The sequence below is a fragment of the Chiroxiphia lanceolata genome, chromosome 5 (genome assembly GCF_009829145.1).
Source record: "Chiroxiphia lanceolata isolate bChiLan1 chromosome 5, bChiLan1.pri, whole genome shotgun sequence".
NCBI classification, from domain to species: Eukaryota; Metazoa; Chordata; class Aves; order Passeriformes; family Pipridae; genus Chiroxiphia; species Chiroxiphia lanceolata.
The window spans coordinates 62,159,249-62,182,302 of NC_045641.1; the positions used below are offsets into that span (position 1 = coordinate 62,159,249).

General features: G+C 40.6%; 1 protein-coding gene across 6 annotated transcripts in view; it reads left to right on the forward strand.

The window, feature by feature from the left end:
• ADIPOR2 (adiponectin receptor 2) overlaps positions 1-23,054 on the forward strand; it is a 43,082-nt gene that overhangs the window by 5,874 nt on the left and 14,154 nt on the right. For 4 of the 6 annotated variants that reach the window (XM_032687876.1, XM_032687875.1, XM_032687881.1 and 1 more), the window contains one exon: positions 15,845-16,080. In XM_032687876.1, coding sequence (XP_032543767.1) covers positions 15,913-16,080 — 168 coding nt within the window. In that variant the 5' untranslated portion in view covers positions 15,845-15,912. Of the gene's footprint in view, positions 1-3,993; positions 4,106-8,814; positions 9,010-15,844; positions 16,081-23,054 lie in introns of those variants that run through there. The other 2 variants (XM_032687878.1, XM_032687879.1) reach the window with 2 other exon arrangements.

Here is a 23,054-nt window from a genome sequence, read left to right on the forward strand (position 1 = left end):
CATTTGTTATGAAGAACCCTGCATGGCATTTCCTGGTGGGCTGCTCCTGGGATTTAGTGGTTGCCATTCCCTGGTGTAAACTGAAGGATTTACTTTTTCTGTTTTCTTTCCTGATGTTTTAATTTATATCTTGGTCTCTGTGACTGGTGGAATTCGTGGGCATGTATTACTTAAAGAAGTACTGGTGCTGTGGGGATAAGTTAGTGGTGGTGGAGTCTGGTACATTTTGACCTTAATGGATGACACAACCAATTTGCACATGAAGAACAGTGTGCTTTGCAAATTGTGATAGTTAAAGCAATTATTTGTGTCTGTGTATTCCCTAGAATAGCATATATCATTGCAAGGCTGGTAACAGTGATGTTCTGCTCTTCTCAATATTAATCCTTTAGGCAAATAATTTTTTGTTTTAATGGAACATGACTGTAGAAATAAAAGTAAGAGCCTATTCATAATTTTTATTAAACTATCTATGTGACAAAGTGCCAGCTACTGGCTTTCTGCCTGCTGTACCTTCAGCAGGGAACAAAAGGGGTTATTTTCTGAGGTGAATGTTCTGAGAGTTGAGAAAAGCACAACAAAGTCAACAAAAGCTTTACTTAGTAGTTTTCTGACCTTTATGTATTCCAAGCTAAGAGGAGGATGCTGAAAAAAGGCTTCTGTCGTGGTTATCTTAATGTCCATGGTTAAGTGCAACTGCTCTTTGACTTCCTGCTCTGTGACATTTTAATAATTGGCAACCGAATGAATTCTGCAGTATTACAGAAATAGTTCAATAATAGGTGTGTGATAAAATTCCTTTTCTTTTTGTGAGCTTCACTAATGCAGCAAAGGAAGTTGCTAGGTAGCTTAGACTTGATTTGTAAGATATTTCTCAAGGGGCAATTTTCAAATACGTTTTTGGTATGGAAGATGGATACTGAATTTAAATAGAAATACTGTATTATTTAAATATAAATATGTATACCTGATAAGTATGAATTATTCCTTTTACTCCTGTGAAGGATATAAAGAAATAGTTTTTGGTGGTGTGTTTATTTATTCTCATTTTAGATCATCCCCCAGAAACAGAGAGTGTGATTTGCAAAAGCCTCCTTTTCTTTCTGTTAGGATTTTTCTTAGATGATTTGGCATTCTTATACCACCTAAGACTGTAAAGAAAGAAAATCAGTAATAAAATGTTAAAACTTTCTGGGTTACAAAAATCCAATGTTTCATTCAGTAGGAAGTGACTTGTTGCTAAAATAATTGGAGATGTGTGTTGGTTTTAGCTGCTGTGTCCGTAAAACTCTTCAATTTGGCCTTAAACCCATGCTCTGGAGTTCAAAGGTGGGATGTTGCCTGTATTCTGCCTTGAAGGAAAACTCGATTTCAAGTTAAGCTTATCCTTGATAGAAGCAAGAGAAGCTTGACCAAGTTTCATTGCATAAATGCTTCTGTCCCAAACATCAAACTGGCGCGTGATGCTGTTGAAAGTGCCAGTTGTGTCAACTGATTTGGAAGGGCTCCAGTACTGGGGTCAGTGTGGGGAAAGGGAGATTGTACCAAAAAAAAACCTCAAAGACTCAGATAAGGTCCGGGTGGATGTGACAGTACAGCTCTGCATGGCTGTGGGTAACCAGGGCCCACTTTGGGTTTGGAGCAGCAGGGTTTTAAGATGCTGTTGGGAAGGTGGTACAAGATGTTCTCAGAAGGACTTTAGTTTTTGGTTCCTCTGTGTAAACCCTTTCCAGCTGACTTTTTCTGCCTTGGTTAACTGGATCAAACAGCCCCTTGTTACACATCACAGTAAAGTCATTGTGAGAAACAAAGCGTGATTACAGAACCCATGACTATTTTCCTCTGAAAACTCATGTCTTGGCTCTGTTTCAATAGTTCATTATTATGTAAGTGCCTGAGGGCTTATCTGCTTGCAAGACTCACATGAGTGTTTTCTGTAGACTAAGGTCATCCTTGAAAAGGTACAATTCCACATTCCTGTTCTTTTAGCAGTAAGTATGATGTGTCCAGTAGTTCTTGTACCACCACCTGAAATCTTTCTACATTTTGAGAGAATTCATCCTATGTAGACATTAAAACTCCCTTGAAACTTGGTGCTTCCTTCTTGAAGATGCTGTTTTGAGGTAACAGATAATTTGAATGCTTTCTCATTTCAAGCCAAAGGAACTCGTGAATTGGGCAGTAATCGAAGTAATGTCTTTGTAATAAATGAACAGTTTATAAGCATATTATTTGTTACAACATTCAAAGTCACAGGTAACAGTGGTGGTATTTGGGGTTGACCAAAGCATAGTTGCATAATTCCTGTCGTAGAATGACATTTAGTCACACTAATGATGGAGCAATTGAGAATTACTGGCACTTAAAATTAATTACCAGGCAAACATAAAAAGGAAAGGTGGAGGATGTGCTCATTACTGCTGCTTCCATTGGAGACTGCTGCTTCAGGGGATGTGACAGAGGTAATAGAGCTGTACCAGCATATTCTGCTGATGGTGATCCAGTTGCTAAGCAAAAATGCAGGATGTGTTTGTTAAAACTGCTTCTCTTCAGTGATTGTCCAACTGCCTTTATTCGTCTTTGAACTTTTGATTTGGTTGTACTGAAAATCTTGGATCATCTGGTAAGTTGTCTGGGGAATTGGTTATGTTAGGAAGCAAGTGGTCTGTTAGTGAAAACCAGTTCTGCTTTGTGTTGGGAATGTTGAATAAGGAAGCTGTACAACTGGGAGGTTTTAAACTGTTGGGAATAACACTTCGTGTAGAAGTATTAGCGGCACTTACTGCGCATAATGTAGTATGTGTGTTGTTTGAGCCAGATTTTCTGCCTTGTGTACTACTTGCAGTATGGATTAAGTAGGTTGTATAACGTACAAGCCTTCCCTCCTCCACTGGAGTGCAGTGAATGCCAGTTTGAGGCTGTCATGCTAGTGCTGTGTGCTTTACAACTCCAGTGACACAGGATCCCAAGATAAACGCAGCCTTCATTTAGTGACACTTTTAGGCTTTAACAGCACGCTATGAAGTGAAGCAGAGAAAATGGCAATGGATTACAGGAAAAGTCTTCTGCATTCCTTGCTGTTTTCATGCTGTAAAATTTATGTCATAGAGGATCTCTCCCAAGCTCTGATTTCAAACTCCCATGTGGACCAAAAGCAACATTTTATGTGGCTTGACAAAGGTCCCTTTTCACTAACTTTAAGTGACCTGAGGCAGATTAACGTGCAGATTAATGTATTTGACAGTAATAAATCAGCTTTAACAAGTACCGAGGCAGAGATTTGTTTGGCAGAGGGTTTGGATAGGATATGGTATCTGGAGTTACGTTGAACATTTATAGAGGGTGATATCTGAGACGGTTGAAGAATTTCCTGCTGTGTTAGATTTTGTACTGATGCATCTTTATGCAATTCAGCTGTAACTGTGTGGGGTTTTATTTAAGTCAAGGTTGTTATCTTGGTGAGTGAGCCTATAAAAATGAAAGGATTCTAGTTTAAATGGAGTGCGTGCATCTTGTCATCCACTGTAAATGTTTACAAGTTGCTGTATAGGACACATACTCTAAAGAGTATTGTTCCCTCTCTGCATAAATTTATTATCTAATTTTAAGTTTACTTGGAGAAACAGCTTTCATGTTGATTACACATCTTTCTTTTAGGAATCTTGACTTGTAAGCTTCCCAAGCTTGAATGCAAACATCAAGAACCAGTGACAAAATTGAGATGAGAGAAATTGCTCTGTGCTTCCTCACAGGTAGCACAGCTGTTTATCAGAGAGCAGTTACAAATTAGTGTTAGGAATACTTGGGTTTTTTTTGGGAATATTATTTTAGTGGTTAAAATAACTGCTGTGTGTTACTCCACGGGGAAGGTACAAGATCTGTTTGTTCAACTGCTCTGTCGTGTTTCTCAGTACTGAGGCTTACAAGAAATTTGTACGTTTGTGAAATAATGTGACAGTGTGACGAGCTTGGCTTCCAAATTGGAGTTCATAGTTCAGGTGAGGGCTGGTTACATGCAGGAGAATATAAACCAGAGAGACAGGATTTAAACAAGTCATTCTTTTCCCCTTCAGGAGGGAAACTGTAGCAGTGCATAAAGTAATTGGTAAGACTGGCTTTTGGGATGTTTTTTTGCTGTATGACAGTTTAAACACCATCCATGAAAGAAGTTAAAAATCATAGTAGTAAACAGATTAGATAAAATCTGTAAATAAGAACAAAATTTGGGGCACGCTGAGTGTTTTGATTTCCTTGAGTCTCTGGAAAAAGGCAAGTTAATGTCATTGAAACTTGAAATTCCAGAACAGCTATAACATAAACCAGTCAAACTAGAAATCCCTCTGGCTCAGGATTCTGCCTTTATTGTGGAGTTGCTGCTTAAACTTCTACCCCCTGAGGCTCTTTGACCACCCCCTTGTGTGTGATGCACTGTGTGATATCTGCCCAGTGTGCCTCCAAGCCCTGCTCCAGAGACAGCTTCATGTTCCTGGGCTCCACTTGCTCAGTTTTCTTGCCCCCGTGTCTCACCCGTGCACAGTGACAAGACCTACCTGAAGTAGAGAGACCAAGAAGCTCTGGTTTGCTTGTGCCCAGCAGATTCTGTGTGTCACTGGTGCTGAGTTGGTGGGTAGTGAGAGTTGTGCAATGTTCATGGCAGGGTTCACTTGATGTGTCCCCCTCGCTGCAGAATGAAATCCTGACATGCATATGCCAGCTGGCCAGGTTGCATCACCTTTTACTGAGGCTTTGTCTCTGCTTTGTCCCTGACCTTTCTATTTATAACCTTTGAGTCTGAAGCCTGGCCAAGTTGCAGGACCACCTACCAGTCTCAGGCAAGCTGACCATTCAGGGGAGGAGGAAACTTGGCAGCTGTAGGGTTTTTCTGTCCCCTTGTCCTCTTATGTAAGTCGCTGGCCGGAGCATCTCAGGGTAGTGCCTGCTGGCTTGTGGGATGCCTTTGGGGAGTTACTGGTGTTGGTAGGGTGCTTTGCCTGGTGTCCCTGGGAAACTTTCTGTTTCAACCCTCATCCTTTCTTCTGTGCAGTTTTTAGTTTTCTGCCTCGTAATAATTTGACTTCCTTCCTGTTTGGGTTTGTTTTTATTCATTAGGCCCTTTGCTGTCCTTCCTCAGAGAGAACTCTAAGGATTTTAGTAAGGATGTCCATTCCCTGAGGAAGAAAATAGCTTCTAAGCATGAATGTGCAAGCAGTATATGCTAGATGTGTATTCAGGGTCTTCTAGAGCTGGAGGTGACTTCATGTGCTTAACATGATTTGATGAATTTATCCTGTGCATTTGTCCACTTTCCCTGTGAATCCTCATCCTGTAGCAAGAAGTTCCAAGGTTTACTTATTTACTCTGTCAAAACCAAGTCCTTTTCGTGTGTGTTTGCCATCTGCTAACTCTGTGACCTTACCTTGGTTGATGGTCAGTGGTTGGTATCTTCACTTTTTCTTTTTCTTGTTTGGGGTGGTGCTGCTGTTGTAGACTTGAAGATGAGGAAACCTTGTGCTGTGTTGAAATCTTAACTGCAATTTTGAGTGATCGACTCTGGTTTTACATCAAACTTTCTTTGCTATCACAAAGGAAACCCTCTCTCAAATAATTTAGTAGATGTGTGAAATGGGATGTAAGGCTTCTGAACTCTTACAGATTGACTAGCACATGATAAAAATAGATTTCAGATTTTGTGTTTCATAAATGCAGGGCTTGTTCATTTCTTACTTGTTTCCTTAGCTACAGTTGCTTGCTTATCTACTCAGGCCGGTACTTGCCTGGTTATCTGGGCAAGTTGGTTGTCCTTCAAGGTTTTACTTTTGCTTTTTCTTACATACTAAATTCACAACGCTGATTATTGATTTTTGTTAGGACTTACAACCTGACATTGTCTGCTTTTTTCCCCCCAAATCACGTCTGCCTCTACTGTGCTGTCAGTACTGGAAGAACCTTTCATGCTTTTCCTAATAGTGTACCTGGGGGTTTTACAAGTGGATAAGGCAGTGTTTATGCTCTGTTTAGAACTGACCCCCTGTCTAGAGTTCTCAGCTGGGTTTCCAAGTACATCTTTGGCATACAAATTAGTGGTTGGCTTCTACATGTAGCACTTTGTCTCTGCTGAGAAGCTTGGCCTGTGTTTTCTGTCTGTGCACATCAGATGAATCTGAAGAGCTGTGTTGCATCTCGGTCACAGCCATGGAGACAATAATTTGTCTTTGCATCAAAATTACATTAGATAGCTTATTTTTCTTACAGAAGGAGAACAAACTTATACTAGAATCAGATCCTTTATTTGCTAATTCCATTGACAGTAAATGTTGTGTCAGCATAAGGTATTTTTTCTTCTTGCCAGAATAGTTTGCCGGAGTAGTTTTACACATATTAACACCCCTTACAGATGCAGTTGTGCTACGGTAAGAGTACTTTCAGTGAGTATTTGAAAACTAGGACAAATAACTATTCAGTAGTTTGCTGACCCAGTTCTTGCTTTCTGCTCCTGTTCCTCCTGTCTGGGCCCTTGTCCAGGAAATCAACTGAAATTCCTACCCTTCCTACTCTTAAGATCACGAATGCTTATCAGCTTGGCCATGTTTCCTTCCTGTTTTCAGGGCTTCTTAAAGAAATTGAGTCTCTTCTGTGATGTCTAGAGCTTCTTTCTGCAAAACAGAAAATGCGGACAGTGACTGCTTAGCTCCCTATTTGTGTTTAGGTGCTGTTGTAGGATTGTATAAAGGTGTGTGAAAGGCCCTTTGGTACAAAACAACAGTGACCAGGTCACCCCAGCACAGAGAGTTCCCTCTCAAGGGAGAGAATATTGCCAGTTCAGGCAGCTCATTGCTTTTCTTGTGGCTGTTTCAGAGCTTGTTAATATATTGTGATTTTCTTGTAACACTTTAAAGACAACAATGCTCTTCAGAGCTGAAAAATAGGAGAAGGAATGGAAATACTCCATGCATGCTGTTACATTCTTGTGTATGGGCAAAGAGGGAGTACCCTTTGTACATGTGTCTGTTTATGAAAGTAAGGTGTGAGTAAGTAAAGCCAAGACTTTATTGTTATTATAATAGAAATCTTAACAGTCTGACTCAATTTTTCTTTAACAGTTAAGTCTAGACTAATGATTCTTAAGAGAAATGTTGCAGTCGGAGTACTTACATACAGGAAAATGTTGCCAAACGCAGCCAAAATTGTAACACACAAACTTTTGGGTTCCTGTCCCTTCAGGTGGGGTTACTTTCACCCTCCCATTACTGCTGTGGGTCTTTAAGTCAGCAGCTTTGGACTGCTGGAGAGGATAATGGGAGGTTGTCAGCCTTGGGAGTTGTTTGTTTGGAGGAGTATGATGTTGATTTTGCCCATTTCTTCTTCCTCCCTCTAGGAGGAAGAATGCATCAATAAGGGATATTAAGTCATGCAAAACATCTAACACGTAAATTAACACGAACCAAGTTTATGACCTTAAACTGTTTCAGGCCTGTAGGTGTGTTTTGAGATTAAGCTACATCCCTGCTTGAAGGGCTTGCATGTGTATTGATAATAATTTTGGTTCTTGAAATTTTAGCATTACTCTCATAAATAGACTGTGGGTCTTTTGCCATCTCTCCTTAGTTATGGGACAGTAGAAAGTAAAAGATTAACTTAACATTTCTACTTTTGAACTGCATCAGTGATGCATTATGATACCAGTGTCTGATACTAGGTCTTGTTTCAGAATTTGAGATGATTTCAAACAACATTACCAGGAAACATGCTTATATGAGAGTGGCACTAAATGGTTAAGGAGACTAAAGGTTCACTTCAGCTCTTCTTAACTCTCAACAATATTTATCTTTTAAACCCCAAATTATTCTCTGGCTATTGCATTAAGGAAGTTAAGTAATTAATAAGTAGCTTTACCTGGTTTTATGTAGAACTTCAGCCATTTGACTGAATTTGCTTCTGACTGACATAAATTTGATGCAGCCTAGTTGTGGTGGATCTGCCTCTTTTGCTTGAGTTTTGGTGGGTAAAAAAGAATCTGAAAGATGATGCATCACTTTTTTGGTCTTAGACCGATACAATTCTGCGATGTGGATGTTGGTTATTTCTACAATGTTGTTGTGGCATTTTTGCTACAGAAAAGTACCAAATTTTTAGTTGTCTGACTTGTGGCAAAGCAACATTGTGGCTTTTGAGGAGGGGGATATATGCTGTTTTTAACTGAACAAATGTCATTGCTGAGGGTAAGTAAAGTAATAACTTTGCTTTGTTCTTATTTTTTACAAATATGGGAATGCAAATGTTTTGTAGACCAAACCTGTCAGCCACAAAATGAAACACTGATGAGCTAGCTCACAGTCTCAGGAGTAAAATTTAGCAAGATTATCAGTAAAACTAGAGAGCAGGTGTCCAAAAACTGGGAGGAGTGACAGCTTTTTGCAACCAGGCCTCTGAGATCCTCTCTGCTCTATTAAAATTAGTAATCTTGGTAAGGTGCCTGGTTTGCTATGCCAGGTGTGGCCTGCAGCCGGTCAACAAGTCATAATAAAGGCCATGGTGTGTACATATATAACAATTAAAGGCCAGGCCCAACAGATAACTGTCAGTTTTTAGCAGGTTAGGAAAATACTCCCTATAAAATACGCGGAGTTAAAATTTTGAGGGTGGGGTGCTGCCCTTTGTCGCGTCCTCAAAGTCCACAGTGCTTGAGTTTGCTTGTTCGATAGCATTTGCGTGTCCTTCATGGCAAATGAGGATCTTATTCTCCTCCCTGGGTTAATGTTTTTCCAGACTGTCACCTGGAATGGGTTGTGACAAACATCAGAGTGCCTCTGGGCGGAGGGGCAGCCGTGAGAAGTGGGGCTCTTTACTGCCCAAACAGGGGAGAGTGGGGCTGCCCCCTCTTGGCACCAGCCAGCCCTTAAAATCTGCGCGGTGGCGGCATCTAAGGAAGGAGGTGTCCGAGCAGGCCAGTAAGAAGCGCTGCAGGCAAGTGTCGGAATGATTTGCTGCTTGAAGTTTGCGGCCTGAAACGTGTGTATTTCTCTTCTGGTTTTAAAAGCACAGTGGTAGTGTTTGTTTTTGTAGGGTTGCTCCAGGCCTTGGAGCGCTTTCTTGAGTTATAAAAGATCTCGGTTCAGTTTTTACAGATTCAGACTTTGCCTTGGTAGGAGGAGAGTGTTGTACCTGCCAGGGTGGAGGAATGTTTGCTCTCTGAATCGCTATCTTGATGTCCTTTACGTTCCCATGCAAAGATCCTCTGTGTAGAGGGGCTAAATGAATGTAGCCTCAGTTTAGTGGTCTAGCTCTGGGTTTCACTGCCTGCACCAAATACTTAGGTTTCTTCATCTTCACGCAGCATTTTGTGAATTGGATGTCCTTGAGGCAGTAACTAAAAGGATGTATTCTAAATTTTGACTTAAGAGGAGAGCGATGTTTAATTTCAGTCTTTCACTTTTAGACAGTCTGTGATCCAAAGTGTTACTAACAAAAAAGAGCTGCATCTTTTTGTTGTTGGCAGCCGTGAAGTAGCATGGTGCGAGTAGCATGCCATAGAAATAAAATCATAAAAGGGCAAAAGATGGAACGTTCCTCACTTGGAGAAACTGAGCCGTTTATTGAAAAATTAAGAAAAAGCAAGTTTTCCAGGTCTGGTCTGTGGATGTTTGTGGAATGTGATGTGAAAAGGATTTGAACTTCTGTTCTTAGTTTTGTATTGCTTTTGTGACAGTTCCCTTGGTTTTGGTTTGTTAAAGACTAAAACTAATTTGCAGCGGTTATGCAGTCTGTAACAACCGGACATTGTGCACTGGGGGTGGGCCAACCTCTTACATAACACTTAACCCAGTTACAAAACTGGGGTCCAATTTGCGGTACAAATTGGACAAATGTTGTAACAATGTAATGGGATCCTCTGAAATGGAAGCGTTTTGCTAATGTAGGCAGGCTGCCGGCTTGTTCCCTTTCTTTGGACCCAAATGCATCAGAATGTGCTTGATTGTTTGCCTCTGCAGCCTGCTGTGAAATAGCTTAGGCTGAAGCGTCCAGTGACAGTTTACAAGTTACAAAGACAGCTTTTTGGCCACTGACCCTCTGCGGGAGCCTAAGCTTTGTTTTGTAGATGCCTCTTTATCTAGGGAAATTACATCGAGAAAAGAGGTGCTGGATTACTTCCTCATTGTTCCTCATTGTTAAAGATGACCTCCAAAGAATTTTTACAGCCTGATTCATGCTTTTCCTTCAGCGTACAGAAAACAAGGTCTTCTGTGAGGTTTTCCTCCTCCTCCCCTTCGTACATACCCTTGTTTGCTTTGTTTTCGACTGTAGTTTTAGAGAATATTTGGAATGTTAACTATGGATGTTTAACTCCTTAATTGAAAAAGACAGCTCAACTGTTTAAGACTCTGTTTAAGTAAAAAAAAAAAAAAAAAAGAGATCCCTTATTTCAAGTTATATTCTTGAATCTTTCAGTATTAATGTTTTGTTAACTTTTTGTCTGTGGCCTGCTGATATAGGACAATTCACAAATTACTTAAAATGTCTGGATTTCTTATCTCCTTTGCTTTGCTGTGTGCATAATGAAAAAAACAGCCAACAAGTAGATCCCCCATACAGGTACCAAGTGACCATGGGTCAGCTGGACCACATGTGTGGGTGACACTCAATGTCAAATTTAACTTGTGTAACACAGGAGTGTAGGTAACACTCTTCTTCTTTCCCCTACACACACCCTGTGCACCTGCACTGTGCTGGTGTGTACCTGATTTCCCCTGTATGAATCAGGGTGGTCAAAAAAAGTCCACCTCCCCCCAGGAAAACCCAAAGCATAAAAGCCAACAACTTGCCAGCAGATCATTGCTGATGAACTCAGCTGAATATCAGTGTCGGTGGTGGGGACTAAGGGAACCAGATGGGTGATAAGATGATGCCGTTGTCACCTAAGTCAAGCTTTTGTGTGATGTTACTGAATGCTGTTGGTGTTACTATACCATTTGTGAGGGACTACTTGTGACAGAACCTCCCTACCAGAAGATAATAAAATACAATGTGCCAAGAAAGCTACATTTAATTTGGTATACTTTATTTGTCAAGATAGCCAGAATCCACTGTTTCATAGGCACAGCATTCCCTATCACCCTATGTAAGCTGTGCTCTTGTCGCAAATAATTTGCCCATGGGTTGTACTGGAAGTGTTTTCTTTGCCTTTTGTAGCTGTGCTAACAGTTCTGGAAGTGGAGTTGTGCCTTTTTTGTTACTAAGGCCTCATCTGAACAGCTTTGGCTTTGGTGAAGTGATTGAGCCCATCAGTGATCTACTGTTCAGTCAGCTTTACCATTCCACTGGCCTGGTTGTAGTCACCTGGTGATGCCACTGTGGCTGTCATGGTACATGGACACGGGCAAGGCAAATTTTGTAGACTGAAAGAGTATCTCTTACAAGATTTTTCAGGCACTCAAGCCCTTCATTAAGCATTAATCAATGTTGAGAGAAATGTAAAGCCTGAAATGTTCACGATGGCCCTTTGTTGTTTTAATAACAGATTAGGGAGAATGGGCTAATCTTATGAAGAATCACCCAGTGTATACATTGCTTATGCTGCTTTAATGGATGCTTTGGAAGAGGACTGGCAAGGAAGGAGCTTGCAGTGAGTGCCATTGCCCACCTGTTCAGAAGTTTCTGTCAGAAAGGCAGCTGAGAGGGGAGTGTAGGGGGATGCAATTTTCATTCTTCCTCTAATTACCAACTACAGACAGAATGAAATACCTTTCAAGGGATCATTCTTGTGCTGCTTATAGAAAAGAACACACTGACAAGAGTTGAATGCTGCAGAGATTGCTTTGCTTAGGGGTAGTGGGAGGTAGTCTGACCATCCGGGGCTGTTTTATCCTAAAAAGAGAGTGACAGATCTTTTAGATGTGATTACACACTGTTGGTTTGCTACCATGTGACATCATTTAGCTTAGATTGTAAATCAGTCCTTGTGCCAGGTGAATCCTGGGAGGTTAGAAGGGCTGTAGTGCTTATCCTGGGGAGTATCTTACAAAGAATAATAGCATTATCCCTGGTGCTTAAGTTTGTGTAACTGCTCTTTCCTTGTCATCTAGGGGAGCCAAGCAGTGTCCTAAATATGCTGCAGTTATGGATATTGACATCCTGTGACATTGCACAATTGCAGTGAGCTGCTGAGACAGTATTGCCTTCTGATTCTGGTTTTGGAAAGATGGCAGGTGTCTGTCTCCAGCCTCAAACTGGCCCTGACTGTCCTCGCTGTGGGGCTGACTGCTGCTTGAACTGGGATGGAGGGAGCAGCTGAGGCTGCTGTGGGGTGTGTGGTGGCATGGCAGCAGCATATTGAGTCGAATAAGGGAGTGCCTCATTTTGTGTTTATGGTTGTATTAATCTGGTAAGTCCTTTCTAAAAGCTGACTTGGCATTTAGAAATTTTCTACCTTAAAAAAAAAAAAGCCCCAAACGCAACAAACCAAGTTCTGTAGATGCTTTTCTCAGCTTATTTTAAGCACATCAGGAACTCACTGATTCATCTGGATGCTGATATTATGCTTATTACGTATGCAGTCATTAAGTAGATTTTAAATTGTACATGGCAACTTCCTCTTTAAATGGCTGCTAATTTTAATGAAACCTTTAGTCTACATGCTACAAAAAAAAGTTAAAGGACTTCATATATGAGATTTGTAATCTCAGTGAAACACAAACCAATATTTTCCAAGACCTCAAGTGTTCTGTAGCTTTCCATTTTCTAGCTTTTGTTTTCACGAGCTACAGTCTTAGAGAGAATGGGGCAATAAGTCTCTTTACAGTGTTTCAGCCATCAAATTCTGTCTAGATGCTACTGACCATACTTTACTATCTTTTAGTTTGCTTACCTTTGCATGCTGTTTTAGGGCAAGCATATTTAGTGCTAAGAGGATCCTGCATAAATGAGAATGTGGCAATGTTTTAGTTCATTGAACAATTCCACTGTCATTTCAAGAAACAGCAACTTTTATCTCTGCAGAGCTCTTAAGTTCAGCTCTGCTGCTGAATGCAAGTCTGACTCTCTGGAGGTGAAATGCATCTTTTATTTTTAACCTTAGTGATTGCTTGGCAGCAAGTGCTAGCGAAGTAAATCTTCGAGGCCTGATTTAAAAGTCTCTTGGCATTCTTGTATCTTCTTGCGTTAGCAGAACCTTTCGCAACCATCTTGGCCAAATGCAGTTAAGCCTGTTGTGTGGTTGTTACTGTGTCTCAGGGCATTGCTCCCACAATGTCATAGAGGTGATGTAAGGACAGGCTATTAGGCAATATAGTTGGTAACACAGCACAAAGTGGCAACTGTATTGCTTAAAGCTGGTAGAAAGAAGAACTAGTAAAACTTGCCGGTTCAACGTCTAATGCAAATTGCACAATCCGTGAAGCTAACTAGGGCTGTTCCAACTAACTACCTCTTTGAAATGTTGTATGGAATATCAGGGTGTGTGCCTGTGTATATGTGTTTAACTGTTGTTTATGAACAGCTGCTCTGCTTGCTTGCATTTTTTTGGTTTTTGCTACAGCTTCAAATTGGTACAGGGGACCTGCTGTGGTCTAAGACCAGCTGGCAACTAAGCCCCACACAGCCACTCACTCAGTCTGCCCCAGTGGGATGGGGGAGAGAATCAGAGGAGTAAAAGAGAACCTGTGGGTTGAGATAAAGACAGTTTAATAAGTAAAGCAAAAGCTGTGGATACAAGCAAAGCCAACCAAGGAATTTGCTCACCACTTCCCATGGGCAGGCAGGTGTTCAGCCATCCCCAGGAAAGCAGGGCTCCGTCACACATAACGGACATTTGGGGAGAAAATGAGCTCTACCCCAGCCAAACCAGCACAGCACTGTACTGAAATTAGTCTCCTATAGGTTACATTTTAAATTAAGAGGCCCATAAGCGTCGTTTCAAGCTGTAGTTGTTGTTGCATACTCTTTTCTTTTTTAGATCAGTTTTGCCAAATGGCAGTGTGATTGTCTTCATGTTTTGTGCATAAAAACAGAATTGTTATTTGGCTGCTTGAAATATGACAAAACCAATCAAAATTTCAGCAGTTCTATGGCTTTCTAAGTATTTTTTCTTGCTCTTAAAATCTTGCTCAGCTTCTTCATTGAGCTTCCTGTGTAATGCTGTTAAACCTCGTCTTAATTCTCCTGTGACTCTTGTGTTTACCAAGTAAACAGCTGTGGCCATTTTAGACGTTACTTCTCAGGTGGAGGTTGCTGACCCTGTAGCGAAGGTGGCAGGAAGGTGGGCACACCATCTGCTCTGCTGTCGTGTTGTCAGCACACCATCTTGGGTGATTAAAGCTGTGTGCCATGCTGAACTCAGACAACTTGAGCTATCATTTAGCTCTGCAGAGTCTGTTACCTGCTCATTAGCGGCTCTCTCCTCTGAGGATTGCCAGGCTGCTGAGGGGATATAATATTGCAAAATGCTGCAGCAAAATTAACTATAGCCCATTTGTCACAGCTGAGAATTATCTTGCAGTGATCGTATGTAAATGAAATTAGTTCCTGTAAGGACAGAATACACTGTTTATTGGCTTTTTGGAGGTGACATTTTATTATAAGACTGCCAATACCAATCCCCCATCTTATATTTTTAATTTTCTCTCCTACATTATGACAAATTTCAGCATCTTTATTGGGCACTAAAATTCCAATTTAATTATGCATCCTGGCAAGTTAAAACTTGTTAGATGGATTATCCTAATGTTATGTGTTAGTCACATCTGAGTACTTAGATGCTACAGTAATAAGAGTGACACCAAGTGATTAGTGCAAAACGAATAGATTCTCATTCAAAGTGATTCTGAAGCCTCAGCTGAGGCTTCATTCTGATAATTTGCTCTGATGCTTTCTGGCACTCAGATTGCAAAGTTCGTTGGTGTTGTGCCTCCCAAGGCTACCAGTGTCCAGCAGGCATCTCTTGGCTGACTATTGAAGAGATATGCAGTGATGTACAAGACAAAGGGGTAACCAATAATACCCTCGGAGGAGAGCTCAGAATAACTGTTGTCATTAATTTTCTGCAAATATAATCACATCTGTAGCATTTTGAGATAAATTTACCCTGAATCCTTTTTGCAGTGTTGTAAGTCTAAAATACAGTGACATTTCTGAGTAGAAATCTTGGGTTATGGTTTTCTGGGGGAATTGCCTGTGTCTCATTGCTCTGATGGAACGAACGGTGTTTAAATCTGTCTGCTCTAATTCATTGCACAAGTAAAGGTACAAAGCCTATTGCCAGCAGTGATTGTGAGCATGTTAATTTAGGCAAGGGAAGCTTAATTGCTCTGTGTACTACTGCCCTCCTTGCAGCCCGTCTAAAATTAGTTGCTGCATGAGCTCTGCTTGCTTGCTATTACCTGAGCAGCTGTACCAGTACTTAACGACCTACTTCTGGTGAATCCTAGCCCAGATGATTGAGCTTGGCTGTGAGCTTCATACCTGCAAAAAGCTGATAATTACAGAGTACTTGTGATAAGTAGTTTATTTCTAAGTAGTATTAACAGCTCGGTGTTTGCAGCTTTGTAAAAATAAAAATAATTTCTAAAAGAACTGCATATTTTTAAAAGAAAGTTCTATGAAGCTCACTTTCTATCATCTTTCCAAGTTGTGTTTAACTTGTGTTAGGGTATGAAAGTGTTAGTGGTCTCAAGATGAGAATTCGTTGTCCAGCGGTTTAGAAATCTGTGTAATAGATCCTGTGGGAGTTTTGGCACATAGAAAAGCAGTTGTGGTAACTGTTGGGTGGCTTTTGAGCATGCTCCTCTTCCAGCCAACTTTTACACACTTCTTTTTAACTTCAGTCGACTTATATAAAGTGTTTGTCTTTCAGAGCCAACACGTAATCAGCCAAACTGAACCAAGAGGAAGGAGAATATTTGAGAAGGCTCCCAGCATCTCATGAACGAACTAACGGAACTCGATAATGCTGGTTCTCCAGAGCCAGGTCTACGGCTCAGAAGAGGACACATGTCTGACCCTGCAGCAACACAGGCAGCCTTTGAGGAGGACAGCTCTCAACAGAGGCTTCTTTTAGAGGAGCCACCTCTGTCTTCTGATCAGGAAAATGTAAGTTTTATATGATTACCTGCTAGGTTTGCTGGGAAAAGTGAGTTGTGACATAAGTGCTCCTTAACCCTCAGAGAGGTGGACCATGAGCCTACAGCCTTTTAATGCCTGCTAAATAATTGTAATAATGCCAGGAAGATTCCAGAAATGCTCAGTTGAATGTATGGGAGCTTGAGTGACAAGACTGGGCATAACTAATTTTCCAAAGAAATAGGATTTGTGCTGATTTGTTCTCTGCTGAGATGCTGCTCATATGAAAAGACTTTTGTTCTGGAACTTTCAGTTAATTACAAGTGAAAGGGGAAGATGTATTGACTTTGGCTGAATCTAATCAGAACCTTGACTAATTGCTATAATTTTGGAGATTAGGACAGAAAAATCTGTTTGCAAGCATTGTTGTTGGAAGAATGGCCATACTGGATTAGGCCAAACATCCACAGTGTACAATATCCTATCTCTGGACAGTAGCCAGTAACAGATTCATAAGGAAGAGTACAAGGGTGGGGAAGCACGTTGAGTTACTTCCCTAGAACACTCTCCCAATCTTTAGCAGTTGGTGGCTCACAGATTTTCTGAGCCAGTGTCAGTGTCTTTAAATTTTTGGTGCAGGAGCCTCTGTAAATTTGAGCAGCCACAACATCCTGTGGAAAGGTGTTCCACAGCTTAATTAGGTGTTACACAAAGGTAATGTCCAAGCACTGGACTGCAGTATACATTCTGGTTAGAGAGTTCCAGAGCTGTAATTAATGCTTCTCCCAGGATATGTTCAGATGGATATCAGCACAGTTAAGTGGAAGAGGCATTCATCTGAGGCTCACTATTAAATTTATCATGGATTAATGACTTTACTGTATCAGCTCAGTCACAGCAACTGTGTGGTTTTAGCCAGCAGCAAAAACATGCCGGTGCTACTTAGTGCATGTTGGGCTGTGGCTGTAATTGCATTTGCCACAAATTCTGAGTATGTGCATGGACCACTGTCATGGGTGAGCTGACATGAGAACCTGTATGAGCCTGTCTTAACTTGATGAGTTTGAGCTCTTACAGAATTTAGTTTCAAGTGTTCTTGTAATGAGAAGTCAGAACAGATAATCATGGCTAGTAAGCTAAGCCAGTGGACTGTAAGTTGTACACTTCTTTAGGACATTCTCAGTATATCATGATAACAGGAAATACCCAGAGTCTTTTTCCATTCTGTGGAAAGTTGTGAAGCACGTGTATGAGGTGCAAGGTCTTGGCCAATATTTGAATTCTGTAATGTTATAAAAAGAGTAGTTAAACTGTACCGTCACATATTTTGAACACACGTTTATCTGACTGTGTCCGGGATCATCTGTTTTGAAGGATGTTTTCATTCTCATCTCTGACTTTCCTGGTTGATTAATGTGAGTTACCTGCTACCTGTAGGTGGAATAGCCCAAAGTAAAAGCCCATAACTGATTATGGTCTTAAATTCTTTCTGTACATTTGCTTAGCTAAACAGAAATTATCAGGATGAGTCAAAGTGTTTAATTTTAAAATTTTGGAAATAAAATGGTTTGAACACTTTCATTCTCTCTTTCAGGCATTCTTAGCATATGTTATGTTTGGGTTTTTTTATTTGTTTGCTTTAATTTGTATGACAGAAGTATGTGTTTCTTGTGTTTTGGCTCACTACAAGTACTTAGCTTTCTTGTGTTTGATGTCTTTTCTTTTTCCTGGTCTTCTGAAATGCTGTCACAGAAATTTGTTGTTGCCATTTGGACCTTGCTGTTCTGTCTTAATCTGCATCACTTTCTTTGCCTTATATGGCTTCCTGCTTTTTTGATATTTTTTCAACCTTTCATTCCTGTCCTCTGTGATTTCTTCTTTTTTAATAGCGTGATGTATTTAAATTATTTTTCATCATAAAAGGCTGAATAATTGATGCTTCTGATGGATCATCCCAAAACGCTCTGCTGTCAAAAGTACCAATATTATCTTGCCAAATGGCCTTTATTATGTGATATTCTGCAGTGTTCTAAATAATCTGGAAAAAACATTACGCTCTACATCTTCCTCTGTCTTGTGTAAGCCTCAGCACAGCTGTTACTCAAATGTCAGCTGGGATTCACTCCTTTGCTCCACTGTCCGTTCTGGCTGCGTGCAACTGCCTCAGCAGAGATGACTTAATTACTTCAAAAGCGTCATTCTCCTCTGCTTTTGACGAGGTTCATGTTTAGATAACGGTAATGTAAGGTTATTGTTCTTGGCTAGATGGCAGTAGTACTCAGCCACTCAAGCTAAACATAGCCTTATGAAAGGACTCAAGTGGTGCCCACTGCATTAGTGTTCCAGAGGCTAAATGTGATGGCAGCGCAGCTGATGGTAACAATTCCAATACTGGATAAGGGAAGTGGATGAGAGCTATACAGTGCCTTGGTGGAAGAACCACCATCATCATTTAATGTGCTTTTAAGTGCTTCTGCTTAGGAAAAGCTAGTATCATAATATAGATGTATTCTAATAGATACAACACTTCCCGAAAATGTACTGGGCCTAAGACTTGAGGTATGAGTGTAAAAAATGTGTATATTTCTATCCTGCATAGGATGTAATATGCCCTCATAATATTGCATTGTTTACTTTTCCTGTAACCTCCTATTACCCTACTTATATCATTGCAGCTCCTTTATTTATATAAAATCTTCCCCAAATTCTTCTATACAAGATTCCTTTGCCTACTTTCTGCTCCACTTGTAGGAGTAAACAGCCTGAGCTCTTAAGAGATAGTAGTTGAATTTGATGAATTATTTTAACAGTCTTTTCTAAAGAGGTGGAAACATACCATTGTGTTCAGAATTATTTTCCATCTCCCTCACAGCTTGCATTGTATACTGTGTATTTCTAATTTTGATGAGCCAGTATCGCTCCCCATTAGTAATAAAGCATTTTTTGTGGAAAGAAAATGGGAATGATATTAAGAAATAAAATTTACTCCTTAAAGTTTTTTTTGTTTTTGAGGCCTTTGACCCCGGCACCAGTAACCTACCTGGGAGGTTGCATAGCTGTGAACTAAAAATTACATTACTTCCTGTAAATAGTGACATTCACTGAATACATACAGCAAAGATTTACTAACCATATTGAACGTGCTTATTCAAAATAATAATAAAGCAGCTGCATCCTTCTGCCAGTTTTACAAGAAGATAAAATTAATATCCTTTTAGATTCAAACCTCTCAGTCGGTATTTTATCCCATAATTCTCAGCCCTCTCCTAGAGTGCATATGTGTACATAAATTATCCCCTCTTCCAAGGACCTGTTCCAAAGAATAGATACACATCTTACTATTTTGTTTAAGCATGCAGTTAAAGTAGTGGCAGGTGAATGGTGAAACTTCTGTGACTTGGAGAAACAGTGACCATTTATCTGCACGTTAAGCATTTGGTGGTGAGAAAAGGATCAGACAAGCTGCATAGTTCTTCTTTTTCTTTCGGCAGCTTAAACTTTTTTTCCTTTTTGTGGTTTGCCTTTGCTGTGTATGTGCTGATAAGGCGTTTTTCAGCAGGTGCTTCCCTCCTGAAGCATGGTGGATTGCCTTGCCTTTGGGACAGCATTCCTTCTCCTGTCCTGGAGTTTCTGTGTCTTAACTGCCTTTGTAATTCCAGCAGTGATAGTTCCTGAAGAAATCTCTCTTACTGTGGCTTTGTTAAGCTGACACAATCAAATGCATGTGACTTCTCACAATGTGATGAATGGGCTCTTTATGCAGCCCTGAAACCCTGTGCTTGACTCTTTCCTTTTGTACTTTAACCGGTCAGTGATGGGAGGTAAACAAAAGAACCACTTTTTTTTTTTACCTTTATTTCAATCATCGGGGTTTCCTGTGCTTGGGTGATGATTCCTTTCATCTTTCATGCAGTTGAGCTGTGTAGTGCAGTTGTCCCGTGTGGCACCAAAATGTGCCCATAAAGTGGAGGCCTGTTGCTTTAAAGTGTTTGAAAACCTACAGCAGGGGTTTGGGAGGAGATCTGTAGTGCTTAAGTCGTCTTGAATGGGCAGAAGAAATTTGGGTAAATACTTGTCCGGATTGCTTCTCAGGGAGCATGGGCTTGACTTCAAGTGGAACTTAGCTGACCTCTGACAGATTTCATGGTGTCTCCGTGTACCTACAGGAGTCTTTCTCGAGTGTAAATACCAAAGGGACTTGAATGAGGAAGGCAGAAGGATGTAACAGAATTTCAGGTACAAACCAGAATTTTTAGAGTAATTGAAGGTGAGCAAATGACTTGAGTCATTTGTGTCGTAGAACTTAAGGCCTTTTCTGTTACGGAAGTGTGTATGTATTGTCTGCAAAAGCAGACTACAGAAATACTTTTGGTATTGACAGAAAGGTGCATGTAAATAAATGAAATTGCCAACCTTTCTTTATGGCACATGCCATCGGAGTGAAAGATTGAGGTGTTAAGTCTTGAAGGTCAAAGGTAGACATTTCAGTCTTTCTGAAGCTGATGTTTATAAATTCTGATTGCCTGAAATTTTATCCTTTATAGATCTACTTGCAAGTTTCTTGCTCTGTTTGAAACCATTTAGCTTTATTTTCAGTCTGGCGTTTTACTACTGGTACTTTAAAATTATGATTAAAAACTTGGCATCTGCTTCTGTATTTTCCTTCTTGCATTGCATTGCAGGTTTTGTTAGCAGAGGCTGTCTTCTGAGGGTGAATGGGAGAGGCCTGGAAAAATAACGTTTGAGGTCCCACCAAAACGTTTGCTTTTGTTTTAAAGCAGATTATGTTCAAAATTTGTTGTTCTGTAGATTTCTTTACCATATCTTCTTTTCCTCCATTTCTGCAACTCTTGGGAAGGAGTGTTATTTCTTTAAAAGCATGTGAGCTGACAATATACTTCAAATCAAAAGATCTTAACATCTGAATTTATCCTTCACTTGCTGTTCTATACACTGGAAATAATATATATTTTACTCAGACTGCCAGCCACTGAAGTAAGTGCTTGACTCTAGTAAATATGCCCCTTTTTTTTGGATACACAGAGCAGAATATCTCCAAGTATTCCCACTCAAACAGTACAGAGACACGTGATACCTTTTTGGAGATGGTTTCCAGGCTCCAGAGGCTTGAGTTGGTCAGATGCTGATGCATCCTGCACTGACAGTTGATGTGCCTGGGTTATTAACAGACTTTAAGAGCTTGAAAATCTGTAGAAAAGACAAAAACTAGTGACCTATTCAACCATGAGTAGGCAGTGCCCAGAAGGCTGGTAACGTGTGCGAATCGGCCACGTCTCTCTGCTCTGTGTCCCTGCTCTGTCTCCCAGAAAACTCTCATTGAGTTAACAAGAAGCTTGTCGTAGGTTATGGTTTGTCGAGTTGCAGCTGGGTTCAACTGTCTCCTATTAGTGTGGAGTTTCAGCTCTTTGGGAGGGGAAGTGTTGGTACTCCAGGGTTTGCTGCCTGCCAGCAGGTTTTGTAACCATTGCCTGCTGTGCTGTGTTTTGAAACTAGGAGAGGGAGGGAGTAGTTTTGTTTATCATTCACTGGCACAACTGTTTCCCTGGACAAGGGTTAGATTCCATGGGCTTTGCCTTTGTTCTCCTGGAGATCATATCTGTCTGATTTCGGCAGCACTGGGGGAACATGTTGGCCTTTCAACAGTGATAAAAGAGGAAACACTGTTGTACTGGTGGGTTAACTTGCATCTTCCTCCAACTGCTCTAGATTGATTGACTCTGCTCTGATGTTAAGTTCAGCAGTACACTTTGTCTCTCTTTGTTTATTTTTTTAACAGAGCATTTATTTTTCCATAAGCCCAGCATGCTTGTTTTCTTTTCCTGCTGTCAGGATTAACAATGACAGAGGAGCAGGAAAAGGCACATGAGACTCTTCTGCAGTAGAAGCGATTTCTACAGGCTCTCCCCCAAAGGCTACTCACGAGCACACGTGGGCATTGAGGCCTTTGGCCCTTGTCAAATACTGGGCATTGACAGAAAATCAGTAGTTGCTACTGCTCAGAGATTCAACAGAGGCTTTTCATCTGAAGATATTTAACAAGGGAGCAAGTTCTGATAAGAGTGTGTTAGCAAGGGTACTGAAGCCAAAATGTGACTTTGTCCTAGGACTATTTGCTACATGAGTTTTGAATGTTAGTGCTTGTTTTTAATGAGTACCAGCAAGCAGTCACCCATGACCAGTTGTATAAAGCTGTTTCCAAGTGCTATGTTAACTGGACTGTATCTTTTATAAGGTGACCTACAAAGGAAAAATACTAAACTCTAGGAACCTCCCAGTACTTAACATTTTGACCAGCAGGCTGAAAGGGTTTTTGGCACAGTGCTAATGAAAGGCTTTTTTTTGGTCCAGTGACAGCAAACCCAGCTTTGCACACCCTGCTTAGAGGGTGAATATAGTTAGCCTTTTTGGTAACTGTGGCGTGGCTGTGTTTACAAAAGACTGTCAGAATGTGAATTCTGAAGGACAAAGCTGTTATTTTAGAATATATGCAGAAGTTTGGGGAAGTCAGGGAAAGTTTTATGGTGCTGTTCATTTCCAGTTGAGTTCTTCTAATCCAAAGAACATAAGATGATGAAATTCTGAAAATTGTGCAACAGGCATTCAGGAGAAGTGGTGTGGCACGGCAGCACCTATTGCTGCTTCCCCCTTATGAAAGGCTGGTTAATAAAGGTCACTTGACAGAACGGGCACAGAGGAATTGCTGAAAAAAAGCAATCTGGGGAGCTGAAAAGGATGATATAGGACTGTAATTAGAAAAATAACATTTTTATATTATAGCCTTGAACATATCTTGGCCATTATGCTGAATGCTCTCAGGTTACTGAGTCTGGCACGCTGCCCCAAGGAACATTAAATGACTTGAATGTCATGTTAAACACTGTTAATCATTCATCTGATGAGATCAAGATAAACAAGAGCAAAAACTCCAAGTCATGTCTAGACTTTGTGACTTCAGTTTAACGTGAGGGATAACAGTGGTATTG